Source organism: Dryas octopetala, chromosome 6 (genome assembly GCF_963921425.1).
Source record: "Dryas octopetala chromosome 6, drDryOcto1.1, whole genome shotgun sequence".
Classification (NCBI taxonomy): Eukaryota; Viridiplantae; Streptophyta; class Magnoliopsida; order Rosales; family Rosaceae; genus Dryas; species Dryas octopetala.
In genome coordinates, this window is record NC_141371.1 from 20,702,118 (window position 1) to 20,724,474 (window position 22,357).

General features: G+C 35.1%; 2 protein-coding genes across 2 annotated transcripts; one reads left to right on the forward strand and one right to left on the reverse strand.

Moving 5' to 3' along the window:
• Positions 1-6,828: 6,828 nt before the first annotated feature.
• Positions 6,829-8,975, reverse strand: LOC147283181 (dihydroorotate dehydrogenase). Its single transcript, XM_086248610.1, is given in 4 exon segments — positions 6,829-7,021; positions 7,023-7,142; positions 8,273-8,347; positions 8,817-8,975. Coding segments are annotated over 4 exon segments (399 nt in total). The 5' UTR covers positions 8,961-8,975; the 3' UTR covers positions 6,829-6,961.
• Positions 8,976-9,158: 183 nt separating this feature from the next.
• Positions 9,159-12,538, forward strand: GLB1 (nitrogen regulatory P-II-like protein). The gene is made up of 8 exons (XM_086247790.1): positions 9,159-9,457; positions 9,606-9,651; positions 9,859-9,886; positions 10,846-10,933; positions 11,099-11,166; positions 11,318-11,387; positions 12,099-12,134; positions 12,256-12,538. The coding sequence occupies exons 1-8, from the start codon at positions 9,274-9,276 to the stop codon at positions 12,324-12,326; spliced, it is 591 nt and encodes a 196-aa protein (XP_086103916.1). The 5' UTR covers positions 9,159-9,273; the 3' UTR covers positions 12,327-12,538.
• Positions 12,539-22,357: the final 9,819 nt, after the last annotated feature.

Here is a 22,357-nt window from a genome sequence, read left to right on the forward strand (position 1 = left end):
TCAGTTTGGTCCTTAAAGTATATTTTCACTCACTGTAGTCCTCCATGTTTACTAATGTGCATCAATATTGTCATTTCATTGTATTCCGTCTGAATTTTCGTAAAAAATTGTCATGTGTAGTGCCCTTGACCCTTTTTTCAAAGGCAAAATGGTCTTCACACGCTCCATAACTATCCAAAAAGACCCTACAAAAATTTTGTCATTCTTTAATTCCAAGTTTACCCTTAAAAAATACTAAAAATATTTTTTTAAAAAAAAGTGCTGCTATTTGCACACTCATTTTCCTCTCACTACACACCACTCTTCCTCATTTATTAAATTACAATTCTAACCCTTAACCCAAATGACCACAACTTTCTCACTAAATCCTAGAATAATAAAACCACTCATCACCACCTTCATCACTCAAGCCTAGACCCATCACCACCTTCACCGGCGCCGCCCCTATCAATGACGGGTTCATCGACCTTCCTTTTTCTCTAATTTCCTCTTTTTCTCTTTCTCCCTCTTCTTCCGTACTGAGAAAGAGGGGTGGGTAGACTTTCCCCCCAACCTAGCCCCAGCCCTGCCACACCCAGCCCGCTCAGCCCAGCCCCAGCCCAAGCCCCGCCTCGCCCAGACTTGCCCTGCCTCACCCCGCCAAGCCTCAGCCCCATCCCGCCTCGCCCAGCCCCAACTCGACCCACCCTTACCCCCAACCCAACCCCTCCCCACCCCCACCCAGCCTCACCAATGTCCACGGCGAAGTCCACCGATCTGGAGGCCGACAAGCTCGCCAGCCCCTGCATCTGATTGGAGAGAGAGTGGCAGTGAGCAAAGAGAGAGAGAAGAAAGAAGGAAAGAGAAAGAGGGGAGAGAGGAGAGACAGGGAAAGAAAGAGAGAGAGAGAGAGAGAGAGAGAGAGAGAGGCCGGTCGGTGACAGTGGCCGGAGTCGGCGTTGGGGATGGGGTCGGCGTCAGGGGTGGGCTGGCTGGGTTTTCTTTTGTGTGTGTAAATGAGGGTATTTTGAGTATTTTGGGGGTGTGTTTTGAAAAATGAGAAAAAGAAAAAAGAAAAAAGAAAAAAAGGGAGTATAGTGAGAAGGAAAATGAGTGTGCAAATAGCAGCACTTAAAAAAAATCATCCCCAACCCATGTGTTAAGGCATTTTTACCCTTGCATGAAGAAAGGTTTCATGTAGCACATGTGACCATTTTTTACGACAATTCAAATGGAATTCAACAGAAGGACAACGTTGATGTGCGATGGTAAATATGGAGGACCACATTGAGTGAAAATGCATTTTAAGGACCAAATTGATATTTTGGTCAAAGAAGGATCATTTATGGTAAAGAGCCATTATTAATTTATGGCTCAAGTACATTTACATTCACCAACTATAAGGTTCATTTCAAGTTGGTCCACAAACTAAAACATTTCAAATTTCCCCATTAACTATAGAGTTCATTTCAAGTTGGTCCATGAACTATAAAACATTTCAAATTTCTCTATTAACTAACAAAAAAACATACAAAATTGTAGACAAAACTGGGTTGACAAAAAAACCGGACCGAGCCGGATTATTTATATATTTTATTTTATATAAAGTTATATATATTGAATAAAAAAAATGTAAGATGTTTTTTGCACATGCTGTGGTTCGAACCCATGACCTTGTGAGGAGAGTCAAAGTATGAACTCTCACTACACCACTTAACCACTTGTGAAATTTAAGTACATGCAATATATTAGGCATACTGATACTTGAAATATAATAATTTATAAAATTAAATATATTTTATATATCATTTTTTTTAAGATATTATTTTAGGTCTCTATTTAAATATTATTATTGCAAAAGTCTAAAAATATTACTAGTTTATATTTTATATAATTTATAGTTTATATATTGTAAAAATATTACGTTAAAATATTACTAAAAGTCCAAAACTATAATTTATAGTTTATATACTAAAATTATTAGAGTATATGATTAATTTTTAAGGTATAAAGTTTCAGACTTTATGGTATAAGGTTATAGTGTAGAATACCAATTATAATTTTATAAATTATTATATTTCAAGTATCAGTATATCTATAAATATATTGCATGTACTCAAGGAGTAAAATTTCGGTTTCGAGGAAATTTTCGATGGAAATTTCGACGGAAATTTTCGCGGAAATTTCGACTAAAATTTCGATTTCGATAAAATTGGACAAAAACGACGGAAATTGCTATCAAAATATGAAAATTTTGAATGAAACTTGACCATATATTTATTTAACATATTATCTACTACATTGATAAAAAATATTGAAGAAACTAAATAATATAGTAGATTTCATGTGATATAAGGTAATTATAATGCGCGCTGGAGACAAATATTGTTAAATAAAAATAGTTCACTAATTAATAATTACATAAAAATGATCTCTTTTTAAGGGATATTTAATCATTTTGAATCCAATTGTCCTTAAAACATATGTGGACAAATAAGAAAATGACATGTATTGTTATTTTCTAAACCACTTAATCCAATAACCAAAAACAATCTAAATAGATTGTGAAATTCCGAAAAGTTGGTTTATAATTTATTTTGAAGTAAATAGTGATTTATTGATAATTATCTTGTTAATTCGGAGATATTAGAATTTTTTTGAGAAATTTTGGAAGGAAATAAATGAATTTGAAGTCGTAGAAAAATAAAATTTATCGAAACGAGCTTACGAGATTTTATAGAACATTTTTCGGACCTCGAAGTTAATTTTGGTAAGTTATTTGAATTTTAAGTGATTTCGAGTCATTGAGGAACAATAAAAATTAGAAAAAACTCAGTCTTGATTTTAGTCTTATTGGAAAAGTTTCAGGTCAACGGTCGCATAGACGCAAATGAAACGTGTTTTTTTTTTCTTTTTTTTTTCTTTCTTTTCTTTTCTCTTTCCTTTTTTTTTTTTCTTTCCTTCTTCGCCTAGTAGTGATCCAACTTATACACATTGTGATAGCATCAATAATATATATACTGGTTATCATTATCTAGTATATATGTTATGCAATGAAGCAGACCCTTTATGTTCCACTAAAACCACGTATAATGCAGAACCAATCAACCAAATTAATGCTCAAATTGACATAACGAGAGACAACAAAACCTTGTGATTCTTCTTTCACAACATAAATTAATTTATAGAATTTTACTATTGTGGATATGATTTATATATATACTGTGAATCATATATATATATATATATGATCTAGGTGGCAAGGGTAGTGTAACCTTGGAAAGGGAATTGTGAACAGGTACAAAGAATCAGGGAGGAGTGATCTGGGAGATATTTTTAGGCAAGATAATATATAATACTCCAAGAATAATATATCATTTGAATGAATAAAGCACAAAAGCTTCAAATTCCAGCAAAATGTAAAGCAAGCTGCAAGCATATCGTTCTTGTTGTCTCCAACTGAATGCAGCTGCTCGCCAATCTTCCCTTTTTCTCTCCAGTATTCATTTTCTTTTCTCCTCCCTCAGATCTCACACAGACAACATTTCTCTTTCTCTCTCCAATCCCTCCCTCCCCCCTCACTCCTCCCTCCTCTCTCCTCTCTCTCTCTCTCCCTCTCCCTCCCCCTCCCCGATCTCCTTCTCTTCCGGAGCTCCTCTCCCTCTGGCGACGGCGACCTCTTTCTCCCGATCTCTTATCTCACTCCGGCGACGGCGGCTCTCTCTCCCTCCGGTCTCTGCCTCCATTCGGTCTCTACGCCAAATTTCAGCGAAATTTCGCTCAAATTTGGCCAAATTTCGCTCAAATTTCGCCAAATTTAACTAAAATGTGTTTGGAGCATTTTCGAAATTTCGGGCGAAATTTAAACGAAATTTCGGCGAAATTATCGAAATTTCGTCGAAATTTTTACGAAAAATAACGGATCTGTGATAAAATTTCGGGATCCCAAAAAAACGAAAATTTTGCCGAAATTTCATTCCTTGCATGTACTTAAATATCATAAGTGGCTAAGTGAGGTAGTGAGAATTCACACTTTTACTCTCCTCAAGTGGTCATGGGTTCGAACCCAACATGTGCAAAAAACACCTTGTACATTTTTATATTCAAAATATATAATTTTTATATAAATAAAAAATATAAAAATATATATAAATAATCTGGTTTGGTTCCGTTTTTTTGTCAACTCGGTTTTGTCTACCATTCTGTATGTTTTTTGTTAGTTTGTGGACCAACTTAAAATGAACCCTATAGTTAATGGGGAAATTTGAAATGTTTTATAATTCGTGGACCAACTTGAAATAAACCCTATAGTTAATAGGAAAATTTGAAATATTTTATAATTTATGGACCAACTTGAATGGACCATATAGTTGGTAGATATAAATGTAATTGAGCCTTAATTTATAGTACTTCAAAATAAGTTCATATAACCTTTTTGATTTATGGAATATTCATACAACTTATTCATATACATTTAATAAGGGACTATGATCCCCTACCCATTTTAGGTGAGAGGGTTGATGGCTAAGATTAAAAGCATGGTAGAGAAATAGGTAGGCAAATGGGTAGAGGATCCTGGTTCTTTAATAAGGTTATTGAACTTGAGGAGTTACTTTATTATTATTATTGTTATATTATTTATAAATAACTCTTCAAGTTTTGTCTCTTCATTTCTTGGAGTACAAAATAATAGCCTTTAGGGTGAGTGATGAAGACGTACAATGAGGTTGTTTGACAGGCCCGTCCAATAGAAAATGAGGCCTCCTAATTTATTATTTAAATAAAATATTATTAATTTATTTTCACTAAAAAATCATTATTTTTGTCTTTTGAGATGCAAAATTACTTATTCAAGTTTTCAACATATGTTTTTTAATAAATAACATGACTAAGTTGTTTGATATCTTTTGTGATTGAAGAACAATGGAACATGGTTATTAACTAAAACTGTTGGGCATTTTGACTTCTTTTTAGGCATTAATTTGCCCACCTTTGTATTTAGGGCCCTTCATTAACTTTTTCCATTTGGGCTTTGTTAAAGGTGTAGGTATAAAAGCCTTGTTCTAAAATGAGGCATTCTTTCTATTTAAAGCCAATGTTTTTCTTAAGTTTTATTACAACTTTGAGTTCGATCTCACTTTACTATAAAAAATATAAAAAAATTGTGTTAATTTACTACATGAATTAAAAATTTGTTACAATGTATCACCTTGGGCTCAAAGTTTAATTCAGGTGGTAAATTGACACAATTGTTTTTTTTTTTAAGTGGTAAAGTGAGATCAAACCCTATTGTAATTTTGACTCGTCGGAGTTTCTAGGAATGGCTGACTGGTCGCCCGAAGTCAGAGAGTCGAGTTTTGGGGCAGATTTTGGGTTTCCTAATAGGATACGGTTTTGGAAGACAAAGAGGACTTGTGCAAGACTTTCCTAGTGTGGGAAGGAGTTCTAAAGGATTTTCCTTATGTACAAGGGAATAAAATTAGCTAATAAGTGAATTACCTAATTCTATTAGGTTTAGGAATCCATATTGTGAGAGGTAAGCCTATGCTCTATAAATAAGCTACTACAAGTCTCATAAAAGTAGAATAGCTAGAGACTTGTATGGAAGAAACTCAAAGGGAGACTCGGATTAGAGACTCAAGGGTGAGCGACTTCAAGAGAGGGGTTTTTCAAGAGGGAAAAACACAAAAGAGCTATTTGTGCAAGAGAGAAGAGAGCGGCTGCGAGTTGGGTAGTCTGTGGTTTCAATAAGTTCTTGTAATCTTATTCTATACATATAGCAGCTGTGATTCTCTAAGGGTCACATGGGGATGTAGGCAAAGTTCGCCGAACCTCGAGAACAAATCTTGGTGTTCTTTATTGCTTTATTATTGCTGCTATTGTGTGTATTTGCTAATTGTCTAATCCTAGATTACATCAAAGAAAAGGTCACGAGAAAAAGTGTTAATTCACTACAAACCCAAAGTTTAGATGGGTCAAAATTTTAAAAAGCCTTTTTCTTATTCCATTTGGGTCTTTATGGAAGTTTAAGTATAAATATAGGTCTTTGTTTAAAATGAGGCATTCTTTTGAGTTATTATATTTCTTTTTCTATTTGGGTTTTTCTGAGTGTTAAGTATAAATAACTTTAAATGAGACCATTATTTGCACATTTTTAGAACTAATATCAGAGCTTTGGCTATTTTGCCAAGATCAAATGATATCCGATTCTCCAAGGAGCTGGAGAGGATAAGACGATTTTAGTAATCCATCAGTGGTTGATCGGGTTTGAGGTTGGTACGAGGGATTTGCATAAATCGTTAGATTTCTTGGACCTGAAAGGTCCATAAAGATCTTGAAAGACATGTTTGTGGCTATTTTACGTGGCTTTGTAAAACATGTTAGGGGAAGTAGTGATTTCATGTCAAAGGGTCAAGTTTGAGAAGGTCGCAAAGAGTGGTTTGTTGGTCTAGAGGCCTAACAAAGCTTGGGTTGAGGTTTATACTTTAGACTATAGGCATGGTTCTAGCCCAGGTGGCAATTGTTGAGGTGTGGCTCAAATAAGATTCTCAGAAGTTTTTTATTTTTGGATAAGAAATGTGTTTATTTTTTATGACAGTCTTTAAATGTTACAAACTAATGTTTTCAAAGACAACCCGACAATGTGCACCATCCATATCATACCTAAATGCTAAAAACTTCCACCATCTGTGAAAAGTAAATGGGACTTGAACTCTCTTCCTTTTGATTTTTGCATCAAACATCTATCCATACTTCCTTTCAAATCTCACTCACAATGTTATTGCATTCTTAGTCATGCTTTGGGAGCACACAACTATTGTCATATGAAACCTTGGCCATCCATTGGTATCATTAACAAAAGCTTTCAAATAGTATATTGGAGGTAGTACGGTAAGACAAAATAACTACAGCAGTTGGGGCATGGTATGTCTCTCGATCCCCCACAATACAAAGAACAAAGGTGAAATGAAAGAAAACCAAATCAAAGCTTAAGCGGCTTATTATTGCAGCATACTACAACTGAATTCGCCACCTGACAGAGACAGCTTCTCTGCTTTTGTAACCGCATCTAGAGGGAGAGGACTGAAACTTCTAGATGGACCATAGAAATGAGGGAAGCTATTGGTACCATCAACAACTTCATATACTAATCCTTCGCCCAGCTGCAAAAATGCATGTCAAAATAGCAAATTTATCTTGATATTCAGATTACAAGATATGAAGACCAAAAGGGAAACAATGCCAACAATACCATAAGTGTGATCATCATGTTGACACATAAACTATCACAAAGAAAGGTCTACAAAGATGGGTGTTCAAAACTCAAAAGGAGACTATGGGAGAGCAAGTGCTGGAAGTCTTATTCCAAAGTCCTTGTTGAACTTTGGGGGGTTTTCTGTGCCTTGAGGCTAGCATAAAATGCATTTTGGGAAGGTTCTGCTAGAATCAGATTCAAACTAGGAAGGACAATTGCTCATGCAAGGAGTTCCGGAACAAGATTGAGACTGGGAGATCATTCTGTAGCATACCTACAGGAAGGAACATTTTGAAGCTGATTGGCTAGCCAATTGCAGCTTATCTGATGACCAAAGCTTACAGATTCATCATCTGCCACCTTCTGGTAACTGATATGTACATTCCTCTTTGTGAACAAAAATGTATATAATATATATAAAAACAGAATTTAGAAGTTTTATTTTATCACCATGCCTCAACTCAACTCCCAAGAAGCTAGTATCTGAAATATAGTCTTCTTCCTAATCCATTAAATGCAGGAATACAGTTCGCTATCCATAACTTCTCATTTTAAAAGTAGGTAGAACGTAGAAGCATGGGGCAGCTGCAGTTGCACGTCTAGGATCCATAGAATAACCTATATGTGAACTATTGTTGAGAAATTGGTCAAAGTTATGATGTCAAGTTTATATAAGGGAACTCAACTCCAATGTACAAAAACAAGTATATATTTCAATGAAATCTTCTGAATGGAGTGTAATTTTTTCCAAGTTTTGAATGTAATAAAAGTGTGAATTCAGTTACTCAGCTTTTATTTTATGGAACTGATTCTTCAAAAGAAAATTACAAATGAAACATATACTCAACTGGTGAGATATATTGCTTGGGGGCAAATGGGAATAACAACTGGTTCCTATCACCTCTCATACTTTGAGAATCTTATAGCTCTACAGTGGTTTTATAACAGTTGTTTTTCACACATCAACATCCATGCACATCAAATATATAGTTGTGGTCATAGTTCATTTCCAACTTCACATCAACATCTTATATGTACCTTTTTAACGTCAATTTGAAGCAGGTAAAGATCCACCTTAGTGTTAAGGAAAAAATTCTGCAATGTTGACTGTACCTGAAAAATAAACCATTATAAGGTATCAATAATCAATTCCATACATAGGCAGAAAATATTATGGGCTGCAATTAATCATTCAGCTAAGTTTTCAACCAGTAAGGTCTAATCTGATTAACATGAGGTTTCTGAATAAAGGAAAAAAAAAACAACAGAGAGAACCCAATACACATAATTTTTCAGTGTTAGGGTAAACATAATCAAACTGGCTACTGGGTTTGATGTAAGTGTATGCCCTAGTGGGTCTACTCCTCTACTCCATCAATTAAGATTTTTTTTTTTTTTTTTGGTCAAACATCAATTGAGAGTTTTACAAGGCAAGAAATTCAGAAATTGTGTTCTGACCAAAAAAGAGTTCAGAAATTGTGTTTGAGAGAAAAGGACAAAGATTTTGAAAATTATATTAGATTGAGATATAACATAGAATTTGAGGAGAGAGAGAGAGAGAGAGAGAGAGAGAGAGAGAGACCTGATTTAGGTTGCTAAGATGAATGAAGCCAGAAGTGTTGTCAAGCTGTCCACCGAAACTAGAACCAGAGCTCTGCAACTCTTCCCACTCCTTTGCGGTGCTGATCCTGTACACATATTCTTCCTTAGCTTCACCTGCAGCCATTCCTAAACTGCAGACTAACTGGAGTCTCTCTTCCAAAGCAATGACACCATAGAATACAAAGCACCCTCTCAACTCTCTTGGGCCGTCCTGTTGGGCTTTTGGAACCAGTAATGGGCCTGTTGACCTTACTAGAGCCCATATCAAAAGCAAGCATGAAGATTCTTACACGCGTCGTTTTAAAGCTTCAGCATTCCAATTTCCAAACGTTAACTGCGAGGCTCACTGGCTCAGTAGCCTTAGTCAGTTGCCTCAGTAGCCCAAACCCGAGTCACTGAAACTTTTTTGCTCTGCTTACACAGCAGCAGTGACAAACATGGCTACAATGGTGAAGCCGAGCGTGAGCCCCCTCCATTCCCACCTCAGAGAGCTTCCTCTTATAGAATCGAGCTCGATCCGTACCAAGCTCAGAGATTTTCGGTTCTCTCACCCCATTGTCACTCTCAAACGCGCAAGAAATGCGTCCATTGTTCCTGTGATAAGAGCACAGACTTCTCCTGGTTCGTATTCCCATTTTATGTACCGCGCTTTTTTTTTTTTCCGAATTAATTCATGGGTTTTGAGTGTTACTTCATATTTGGTTGGATGTATGATTTGGGTGTCTCGGATTTTTCAATTTTCATGGTTTCCATTGTTGTTTGCTCGTAGATTATATCCAAGACTCGAAATTTTTCAAAGTGGAAGCGATTCTGAGGTGCAGAGACCACTCACTCTCCTCTTCTTTCTATACAACAATCTTATGTGCTCGTCTCATTCATGCATGGTTTTGTTTCGATTCCTTGTCTATAGCTCTGCATGTCTGTTGGCTTTTATGTGGGTAAAACATATGAGCTTATGGGGTTTGATTCTATCTAATGCTTTTTTTTTTTTTAATCTTTGTTCTGATTATGGGACGAAATAGGCCTTGGCGAGTTGCGCAGGTTTCTTCGGTAAGAACTATTGAACCTTAAGCACAACATACTGTACATATAATTGGCATTGCTTCTTTCTTTTAGGAAAATTAAATCAGGAAAATGATTGATTTATGCATCAAATTTTGTTATCAAGATGATAGCCGTGTTCTATTGTTATCTCAAGCACTTTTCCGTGTTCTTCCATGGTTGGATTTAATTCATTTGCATATATGGAACACTTTGTATAAATTAATTTAGTTGAACATCATATAGGACTTCAAAAACCATGAATAGTGAAGGTTATGGCATGCATTTTTTATGAAATTCTACTAAAGAGTTTTGGTCGATAGAAATTTTCCTCACGAGACATAGTGAGCCTTCATTTTGTATCGTTTTGATCCACCTGTTGTGACATGTCGAAAGATCAATCGGTAGCTGTTAATTGTACATCTATATGATTCTTTTCTGGACTTCATTAATAAAAAATATATTCTTATATCTGCCCAACCAAGGCTTATATATCCATTTCCTTGTTCCTCGTCAAGCCAAGATTCTGATAATGCTCATGCTAGTCTCAGCATTTCTGTGGCCACTGCAGTACCTTCAATTCATTGCAGCCATGAGGCATCATTGGGGGCTGCCATGCTAGTGGGTTGCCTGTGATGCAGTAAGTAATGCCATTTGGCATACCAAAAGAAATATAGAAGCAAAATCATTATAAATTGAAGAATTAAGATGTTGCCCTTTGATGTTCCATGAATTTGTTTATAACAAAATTAGGTTTTTAGTCTATAGTTTCCTGGTTTTACCCATCTTTTTGGATGCATTTTCTCATTGCAGTTCGCCTTCCTACTACCATACAGTGCAGCTTTAGACAGTTTCTGGCTATACATGTTTCTCTGGTTATTGGTCTTTTCAACTGTCATATTTATAAAGCTCCAAGAAAATAGCATCATTACTAATTTTTTCTTTTTCCTCCTTTGTGAAAATCAAAGGCTCTGCTAAAAATTGGTATTCGTGGCGTTACGGTATCTGATGTTAAAGGCTTTGGTGCTCAAGGTGGTTCAACAGAGAGGCAGGGTGGTATGTTCTGGTCTTGGCATGCATCTTTTTCCCCTTCATTTGAAAGAAATCTACCAGATGTTTTATAATGGTCCCTTCCCATTTAGCTACTGTTGCGTATCTATTGTCCAACTTTTTTCTTTGTATTTCCATTTCATAATTTGTTCTTGTTTATTACTTTGTAAGGCTCTGAATTTTCTGAAGACAATTTTGTCGCTAAAGTTAAAATGGAGATTGTAGTGAACAAAGACCAGGTATGAAGAGCCATAATTTTAGTTGCACAATGAATTCTTGTTCAAGATGTGAGACATCATTTGCCATCTTGATGCTCTTGGAAGAGGGGAAAAAATAAATGTTTTCTTGATAAAATTCACTGATTGAATTGTGCTTGTCATTATTTCTTAGGTTGAAATAGTAATAGACAAGATAATTGAAGAGGCAAGGACTGGAGAAATTGGCGATGGCAAGATTTTTGGTAAGACTTGAAACTTCTTCATCCGTTGCAAATAGTTGAATTTCGAAACTACAATGATACAATCTACGATAGTAAGCACCTAAGTAGTTCAAAGAACATTTAAATGAATTTGGTTTATTTGTAGCCTTGTTTTTTCTCCCTGGGTTAAGGCCTTGTTCTTGTTTCCTTAATGAGGAATATCAAAATTCTAAAATCTGTTACTTTAACATGACCAGGGCATGGCTTGCATTATTTTATTGCTGAAAAAGATGTACTCTGAATTTGAACTACAACTTTAAGACCTATATTATCAGATACATTTTAGATACAACTTTAACCTTATTTTCAGATGCATTTTTTAAATATACAACAAGCTTTGCACCTTTGATGGATTTATGACTGTCTACTTTTGTCATCTATACATGTTCTTGAAAAGATGCATATCCCTCCTGGATTAGGGAGCCAGATTCGCTAATTTACATTATATCGTGTTTGTGATTTGAGATAATTTCAACAGTAGTGAAATTGTACTTTAAAGTCAGATTGGTAGGAAAAGTAGATATTTTGGAGAAGGCTGATCGTTTTCAAAAGTCTTTGTGAGGTGTATTCTGCAATCACTGTGCTAGTTACGTGTAAATCTTAAACATAACGCTTGTCATTTTCTGGGATCTGTTAAATATTTGGTGGATTCAATTTTGACAAACTTCTAATGTGGTTTCGTGTGTTCTGCAGTGGTGCCAGTCTCAGACGTAATAAGAATTCGCACCGGTAACTTTTTACATGTCAAAATGATCTAATTTTAAGATGATATATGTAGTTTTTTGTATGGCCATTTGAAGTGATGAATAGAATTTACCTGAGTTATCTTTCATGTATTTGTAATTTTCAGGGGAGCGTGGAGAGCAGGCGGAGAAGATGATGGGCGGGATATCTGACATGGCCTCTCCCTATGCTGCATGATGGCTTGAACTGAGTGAACAAGTTTCAGCATCTTAACCTACTTTAGGAGCTGTACTCAACCCTCCAATGTCCATTAGAGCTTAGGAGACTGATGCTTTTATTTTCTCAGTGCTGTGTGATGATGCAAGAGAAAAATAAGGTGCAATACTAGTCACGTAGTTTCTCACTCTTTTACAAAGGAAATGGTTAGAAAATAATCACCTTGTTATTTCTCCCTTTATTTATAAAATAAAAGTAATTGGTTTTTTTTAATAAAGGTAAACAAAATAGATTGAATTAGTGGGGCATTCCGAGAAATGAATTCCGGGCCACTAGACCAAATGCCCAAGTAAAGATTAATGAGCAAAACCAAGTGGCTAAATTTTGTTAGTGCCTTTTGAACTCTTAGTCTTGAACATTTAAAATTTGAAACTTAACCCCTAATTTTTAGTTGATCAAATCCTAATTAACTTCTATGCACTTTTTGCTAGAAACGGTTCATCCTTTCTTCTTTTTTTTTTTTTGAGACCAAAATGAAGGATTTTATTAATGAGTAATATCCTCATACAGAAAAGGACCAAGCCAGTGAGGTCCAGACTCCACATCCAAACACACATGACATCTATGGTTAGAAAAATCAAATTTTGCTAAAAGATGTGCTACTCTATTTGATTCCCTCCGGCGAAATTGACAGCTAACATCCGCGAAGCTCGCCAGCAAGTCTTTTGTGTCCTCCACAATCGCACTGTCTGCTGCGAACGAAGGGAACAGGTCATTAATTCATCGAACAACGTCCTTTGAGTGCATCTCAAGTATTAGGTGCTCCAGTTGCAGATCTTGCACAAGCTGCAGTCCAAATACCGCTGCCATCAACTCATATTCACTAGCAGAGAAGGAGCCGAAGATAGTTTTGGTAGCCACCAAGATTAGCTGCCCAACATAAAAAGGCAAACAATGGTTTCTCACCTTCCTTTAGAACATTCTGTGCATGACCACAGAAGACCCCAAACCTGCCTTCAAAAGGTAGAGCCAAGAGGTCACTCAAAACTGACAGGTTCCATACATCTTGAGCCTTTGCACAACCCCAAATGGCATGTAGGACTGTTTCCAATTCCTCCCCACAACGTTTACAGATTGGGTCGTCCGTTAGAGTGCGACGAAACAAACTAAAATTGCATGGGAGAATCTCATGACAGCTTCTCCGAAGAAAAAAAGCTTTATTTTCGCAGGGACATTGAGAGCCCATATTCCTTTCCAACAGTTGTACACCCTTGGGCATACGAAAGAGGCTCATATAGTAAGTCGGGATCGCTTGGAAGACCGCTTTTATCATGATTTCTTTACCAGCCTTAGATAGCAGTTTTTCTTTCCATCCAGTCAATTTCTTCCATATACGTACGCTCCTTCATCGGCATGAATAGCTTCTTCTTCCCTTTAGCCGTGAAGAGTGGATTGAATGTTTAAGTGACTAAATTTGTGACGAATCTTGAGGATTGTTTTTCATTTAAATTTGTGATACTGAATTACTATGGAGATGATTTGAGAGAATTTTCGGATCTTGTGAAGCAAAGTTATGGATTCCTTAAGTTTGATGGTATATGTGGATGTGCTTCGAACATGGAAATGATTGAGAGATAATCTTTTGCACTTGGAAGTTTTAGTTTAGAATTAAGATGAGTTGTGACTGATAAGTTGAAATTGTAGCTATTGAGTGTTATCGATTTCCTCATAAGTTTCTAAATAACACCAACAGGATTAGAAGGAACGAGATGTAAGTGTTTATGGTGTTTGGGTGCTGTCTATTTTTGGAGATATTTGAATTGTGAAGTGCGAATGTCATTTTGGATATAAGATATTGGTGATCTATTGTGGATTAATCAATTTAAACAATCCTAGGAGACAATAAGGTGTGAAATTTCAATTTGATCTCGATGATTGAAATATTATTTGAGGTTATGAATTTTATTATTTGAAGATGATAGAAGTGATTACCTTATCATTGGTGAACTTGATAGTAGTGGTCATTGCTTGATGATTAAGATTTTATAAATCTCAAGGACGAGATTTCTTTTAAGGGTATGGAATGTGAGTCGTTGAAGAACGAGAATTTACTGAGATATGTGATTTATTTCTAGTCTAAATAGATAGAGCTTGAGCGTACGTACGAGCACGTAATGGAATGCAAATTGGAGCTACTATATATATGGATAAATCATGGACGACCATGTCAGTTAGATTCAATACATGTACTCGATTTGAGAGAACTTGAATTGGACGAACAATTATCATTCGAGACAAGACTCGTGCAGGTATTAGATCATAAAGAACAAGTTCTCCGCACTTAAGATGATCCCGTTACTTAAAGTATTGTGGAGAAATAGGAAAGCCGAAGAAATGATATGGGAAGTAGAAGCTGAAGTACGTCAAAAGTATTCTAACTTATTTCTTTGACTTTTGGGATCAGTATCAAATTTCGAGGACGAAATTTCTTTAAGGGGGTTAGATTGTAATAACATATATTTAATACAAAGTAAATTATGTTTATTATTTTAGTTATTTGTTTTATATTTAATTATACTTATATTTACTATTATAATTTATATATTTGTTTTTGATATTTTAATTAGAGTTATAATATATAAAAAAAAAATGAGGAAGTTGCTAGACTCACGTCCATCAACTTCAAGTGTCTATTTTGTGGTGCGTGCTAGCTTTCCTCCTTAGGAAGGGAAACTTGTGATTGGATAGGTTTAAGTGAGTGAGTGAGTAGTGTGTGTTTGTGGCAGTGGTGTTAGGCGGTGGAGTGTGTGTGTGTGTGTGTTGTGTTGATATTATAAGGTTGGGTTTAAATAAAAAGGAGGCAGCTGCTAGTGTTAGACCAAATTGAAAGGAAAACAGAGCAAGAAAGAAGAGAACCCGAGAGAAATAAGAGAAGAGGAAGGAAAGAAAGAGAAGAGAAGAGAAAGAAAAGAGAAAGGAAAAACAGGGGAAGAGAGAGAGAGAGAGAGAGAACTGGACGTGGAGAAGAGAGCCCCTGAGTTGAAGAGGTAAGATTGAATTCATTTTGGGTGTACTGAGTAAATTTTTAAGTTTTGGGATTTATTTTTATTAACAGAAAGACACAAGGACGAGCATGATCCCAAATGGTCATTGTCTAATCTAATTGTAAATCTTAAACCTAGAAAAAAAAATAGTTAAAAAATGAATTTATGTAACACAACTTACCCAAATTGTTAATTTGTGTAAACTGAAATAAGAAATTATACCATAATTGAGAAGAAAAATAATAAAATAACATACCTAAAAAAATGATGTTTGGGTTACTACATACATTTTTAAATATTTACTTAATTGAAGAACCAAAGCATGTCATCTTTCTTTTTTTGTCGTTTTTGAAGTCTCTCAGTGATAAATGATGCGTGAAAGCGATAAAGAGAGAGTCAAGGGAAGCAATTAAAAGGAGACATAGGAGTTTGAAATGATCATATGCAAGGGGGAGATAACTAATTGAACGAGCATGATCCTAACTGGTCATTGTCTAATCTAATTGTAAATCTTAAACCTAGAAAAAAAATAGTTAAAAAAATGAATTTATGTAACACAACTTACCCAAATTGTTAATTTGTGTAAATTGAAATAAGAAATTATACCATAATTGAGAAGAAAAATAATAAAATAACATACCTAAAAAAATGATGTTTGGGTTACTACATACATTATTAAATATTTACTTAATTGAAGAACCAAAGAATCTCATCTTTCTTTTTTTGTCGTTTTTGAAGTCTCTCAGTGATAAATGATGCGTGAAAGCGATAAAGAGAGAGTCAAGGGAAACAATTAAAAGGAGACATAGGAGTTTGAAATGATCATATGCAAGGGGGCGATAACTAATTGAGAAGAATAAGTATTTTCTATGTGTTCTATAATGCTTCGAATTGGTTCTTTTGATTCAAATTAAACCTAGATGTTCGATCTCTTTTGCATATCGGTATTACCACCCCTCTTTCAAGAGGTTTTATGTTACCATGGACGTCATATTCCATGAACATGTGCTTTTCTACTCAAGAGGGATCATTGATTCTTCACTTCAAAGGGAGACTAAGGAAGAAGTGCAAAATCATGAGGATATGGGGTTCTTTGAGGTGTTTAGGTCATCTAGTATTGAGGAAAAAGAAGTCAACACGTCCTTTTCCAAGCGTTTAGTTAGCGGTTATGAAGATCCAATCCATGATAGTACATTATCTCCTACAACCGACCCACTGAACCAATCTTCTCTAGATGACTCCTTAGAGGTATCACCTGACCTCGTTCTTGTTGACTTTAATATTCATGATTTAATTAATGTAACTAAGCTTGAGCCTGAACCATCCCAATATCTTCTTCCACCTCGATCTAATCGTGGTCAACCCCTAACTAGATATGAACATGATCCTAATCAAGGAATAAAATTTTGGATTTCGAGGAAATTTCGACGGAAATTTCGATGGAAATTTCGACGGAAATTTCGAAGATTTTTAAATTTCGACAAAAATTCGACGGAAATGACGGAAATTATTATCAAAATACGGAAATTTTGAATGAAACTTCACCATATGTTTATTTAACATATTATCTACTACATTGATAAAAAACATTGAAAAAACCAAATTATATGGTAGGTTTCATGTGATATGTGATGAATATAATGCGCGCTGGAGGCAAATACTATTAAAAAAATGCTTCACTAATTAATAATTACTTCAATAACACCTCAATTTTATTTTTACTATAATATTGCCACATGAATTACAAAAGTAATCAATACCACATAGAGTTTCTAGGAGGTTCAAAATTTCCGCTGTCTTCAGTATCATCATGTCCAGAGTAGGTGTAATGTGAAGAATAATCATCCCAAGATACTTCTCCAGCATAATTTTGCATGTAATTGCCAACATGCCAACCATATGGATCAGGAACCTGTTGTGGTTGAATTTGCCCATAAGCATACTCATTTGAAGAGTTTGTCTCTTGTTGTGCCAATGAATTACTATCAGACTCAACCAAGTAAGGCAGATGAGTTTGTCTCTTGTTGTGCCAATGAGTTCATATTAATATATTACCAATTAGCAATTCCATATTAATTTCCATATTACTAATTTGTAATTTCATATCATATCACCAATTTCATTTCCATATTACTAATTACATATTAATTATTAATTTATTACCAACTCCATATTAATTTTACTAATTTTAAATTACCAATTCGGCAATTCCATACATGATACATATTAGATACTATTAACAAATCATACAAATTCCATATTAATTATTAACAAATCATATCAATTCCAATTTCATAATCATATCATATCACCACTTTCAGCTTCCATATCAATATTTATATATCATACAAATTACACAAATCATACAAATCAAATTCAACCTAAAATTATACAATCAATTCCAAAATTATACGATTAAAGATTCAAAATTAACCCAAAATCATACACTTATACAAATCAAAATCAACCCAAAATTATACAATTAATTCCAAATCTATATAAATCAACCCAAGATCAATATAATTTATCTTATATAAATCAACCCAAGATCAATATAATTTACATGTAAACCCAAAATATGATATTGATCAATTGATGTTAGATAATATTTAAAAGTGGGTAAATGATATACTCAACCTCATACATACAGATATACTCATATACATCAATACATGATACATTAATTTAGACATTTACACCGTTAGTTAAGTCTATTAGACAGTTTAGAGTTTAGAACTTTAGATTAGTCTATTAGACTATTACTCACAGTGACGGCCTTAAGACATGGACCTAATTCAAAATAGAACCTAACTATAGAAATTAGAAACTTGATTGAAAATGAAATCTAACTACAGCCACCACAGGAACCTGTTTTCGACCAAATAAAAAAAAACAAAAACAAAAACTATAAAACTCTAATTAAAAAAACAATGAATACAAGTATACCAAGTTTTGCGGTTTTGCCTACGTTTATTGTCTTGTGAGGTGTAGTTTATGACCTTGGGTCCTTGGGTGGAACTGCAGCCCCTATGCTTGTCTGCTTTGAGGTGCATACAGCTGTTTGTGTGTTTCTGCACCAAACAATCATATACCATGGAATATGGGCTTGGCTATGATTGCATTACTTGCCCACTTTGATATGTGGTTTACAGAATAGACTCATATTAAAGTGGACCACATGACCCACATCAGAAAATTAAGCACATTCTTTATTGATTTTTACTGTCAAATCTAAATAAAAGCAGTGAAGTACTCTGGTCATAGTTTTACGGATACAACACTATTTTCAATTTTTCATACCGATTGTTAGAGACTCACGGCCTGTATACCAAATTAAACCTCATTTAGTTGATTTTTTTTTTCCCTCTCTCTCTTCCCTCCCTTCCAAGCCTTCTCTCTTCTCTCTTTCCTCCTCCAGCAATCTCTCTTTCAAAAAGAGGGGTTACAAAAATAAGTATGGGGTGAGGCCGTGAGGGTGGGTCACTAGGTTCAATTTTCCAATTTGAAAGGGCCGTCAACAAAACAACAGTGGGTGTGCGTTTGATCTTTTATATCAGAAGTCAAGCAAAAGAAGTCAAGCAAAAGTCACGGGTTGATGGCAGACTTGGCAGTATGGCACTTCGGCTTCGCACAAACTGATTTCAGATTTTCAGGTTGGGTTAAGAGAGAGAAACACGCCGGGGGTTTCGAGGTGGCCGGAACGGCGCTGCAAGCCGAGACGATGGAGGAGAGAGGCGAGAGAGAGAGAAGAGACAGAGCCGAGAAGACGAAGGAGAGAGGAGGCGCTACAGATCGGGTTTCAGATCGATGGAGGTGTGCGCCGACGACTATGCAGGTGAGATTGTGAGGCTGGATATTTGAGGGAGTGAGGGAAATTTGGTGCGCTGGGGGCTGGGGTTTGCTGGGTTACTGGGTATTTGAGGGAAATTTCGTCGAAGTTTCCCTAAATTTCGACGAAATTTAAGCGAAATTTCGTGGAAATTTCCCTCAAATTCAAAAAAATTTGCATTTAGGGTATCTGAGCGAAATTTCGGCGAAATTTCGGCCGAAATTCGGTCGAATTGGTGTTAAAATTTCGGACCCCAGAAAAATCGAAATTTTCGGCGAAATTTCGCCGAAAACTTCGAAATTTAAACCCTTGATCCTAATTAAAGCCAAAGTTAAATATGATCCATAAATAGTCATGTGTCCTCCCACAGCTTGTCCAAGTCATATGCATCTTATGTACTCCAATTATCGTCTGTTTCTATTCCTAGTAAATTGCAAGAAGCTTTGACAAATTCTAGATGGACCAAAACTATGGCAGAGGAAATGGTAGCATTGAAAAAAAAAATGCTACTTGGGAACTTGTGTCCTTAACAAAAGGAAAGAAGATCGTGGGGTGTAGATGAGTATTTGCAGTCAAACACAAATCAGATGAGACTATTGAGAAATTCAAAGCTCGGCTAGTTGCAAAAGGATATACACGTTCTTATGGTGTTGATTATCAAGAAACATTTGCACTAGTTGCCAAGCTTAATACTGTGAGAGTACTGTTGTCATTAGTAGCTAATGATAATTGGCCAGTACTCCTCCAGTTTGATGTCAAAAATGCTTTTTTACATAGAAACCTTACTGAAGAAGTGTATATGGACCCTCCTCCAGGTATACTAGAGTACTTAGATACAAGAATGGTGTGAAAACTGAAAAAGGCTTTGTATGGGTTGAAGCAGTCTCTAAGGGCTTGGTTTGGCAGGTTCACCAAGGCTATGAGGAATTTTTGCTGCAAACAAAGTAACTAAGATCATACTTTCACTACAACAAAAATGTCGATACGACTGATATCTATTTGGGTAGCCGTCTGATATAGCGAGTCATGATATCTAATGTTCACATTTTATATATCAGTAAACTGATATGTAAACATTGTTTATATATCATTTTTTTTTTCAACCTGATGTCCTAAATACAAAATGGATATCCAATTTGATATTATTTCTGATATCTATAAAATCCAAGTATCAGTAGTATTAGTCAATAGATATTGTATTTGATACTAATACTGCCATATAACCTGATATCAATATCAGGTTTGAGGTAAAATATGATATAAAACTATGGTATCAATATCAGGTCTATGGTAGAATATGATATATATAATCTTGATATCAATATCAGGTATGGAATAAATTCTGATATCTAAACATTGTTTTTATATCAGATCTAAGAAAGAATCTGATATCAAAGCGTTATAAAATATCAATTATTAGTCCAAAACTGATATCGTTTAGTATGTCGATTTCACAAAAGAAAATTGGAATACAACTTGCTATATCAGTTTTTTTTCACCTAAAAAATGATATCAATACATAAATTTGAGCCTGTACATAAATTTGGCCATAAATTTGTGCAGCCATAAAATCTTCCATTCTCATTCCATATATTTCAATAATCACCAATAACAATATTCAAAGCTGCCTACAAATATCCAACAAGATAACCATATATTTTGTTTTTTGTTTTGTAGAGGTCTAAACATACCATGCCACCAACCTAATAACTAAGGCAATATTGCCTAAACCCTGCTTGTTAAGACCTTTACAAAACCAAAACAAGTTGTAATTAATGTATCATACGCTGCCCACATGTACAAAATAACATGATAGCACCTAGCCTAATTAATTTGCAAATCAGCACTATGTCTAGCTAGCTAGCTAGTTCTATCTTCAATTCTGCCATCCTTTACAAAATAGTCATGGCAGCATGTATGATCTAATTAAAAGCACCAAATTTTCAATCTTCTTCCATGCTTTACAAAAAATGAGCATGCACGACAACTTTCTTCTATCCACAAAAAAGGCAAAACGCACACCACCTACCAATTAACTTGTCGGTCTAAAGAAAATTGTTCAGAAAATCTCCCCATTCCACACGCACCTCATCTATTTGATCTTGTGTGTATCCGCTTCGCTTGGTCTTCATATTGGACCACTGAAAACATCAAAGGAACATATTTTCTTTAATTTAATCACAGATTCATTGATCTCATAAGTTCTATATACTGAATACATGCATGCCTTATTAATCTCAATTTTCAACTAAACATGCATATGCATAAAGAATAAAAGCAAGTCAGAGTAGTTGAATGGAACTACACAACACTACAAAATGAGTTGCTGCCTAACAACCCTCCCATTTCCCTGCTTCATACATATGTGTGCTTTTAAGAAAATTGCTTATCCTTGAAAAGAGACCACACTATAAGAAAAGTACTAAATCCTTGTCTCTGTAGTTGCAACCCTGTTTCAAATTAATAATATATAGTAACAATATGACACAAAACACCAAAGGTTCTCAGAGGTTCTCCACTCTAACTTTCACATTTCAAATACCTCTCTCTCAAACATCAAAGATGCAGTTTCTCCAAGTTGAACTTAGTCAAAAATTTGGGTATGCATGCATGCAGTTTCTACATTGTTTATTGAACCACTTAAAGGACAAAAGGCAGATCAGATTATTCAATTGCATATATTACAAACCATACTTTAAGTATTTAATCCAAATGCATGAACAACACAAACGCAATACAAGCTTGGGTAGATATGTTTTTTATCAATTGGAAATCTGACCTTGGTCGCATAATCAAGGTTGGTATCCTCAATAATTTCCTTCATTTACTGCATCACATAGTAACCACACTCAATACCACCAGGTTGCTTTGGACGCTATGCATGATCCGAAAAAATGGCACATAGTTAATATTCAAGCCATATGCAAACGTGGACTTGTCAGACAAATAAAATTAAGGTTAATGACAATAAAGATCGAGGACTTACGAATAGATGCCTCCACTGGGGCGTTTTCTTATTTGTCCTACCCGTGAGTCCATTAAAGTGTCTAATAGCACTTAATCAACAAAAATTGAAACTTTTAATTATATGACTTGAAACAAAGATGGTATATAAATCTGGGAAAAAAAAGAGTGGTTACAATGAATCAAATAAAAGTAAAGTCTTACTTGTTGACAAT

Bases quoted from the DNA above. Each gene is read 5' to 3' on its own strand.
- GLB1 (XM_086247790.1), top strand. From the start codon at position 9,274: ATGGCTACAATGGTGAAGCCGAGCGTGAGCCCCCTCCATTCCCACCTC. The intron at 9,458-9,605 runs GTTCGTATTCCC...GTTTGCTCGTAG, and splicing joins AAGAGCACAGACTTCTCCTG to ATTATATCCAAGACTCGAAA. The intron at 11,388-12,098 runs GTAAGACTTGAA...TGTGTTCTGCAG, and splicing joins TGGCGATGGCAAGATTTTTG to TGGTGCCAGTCTCAGACGTA.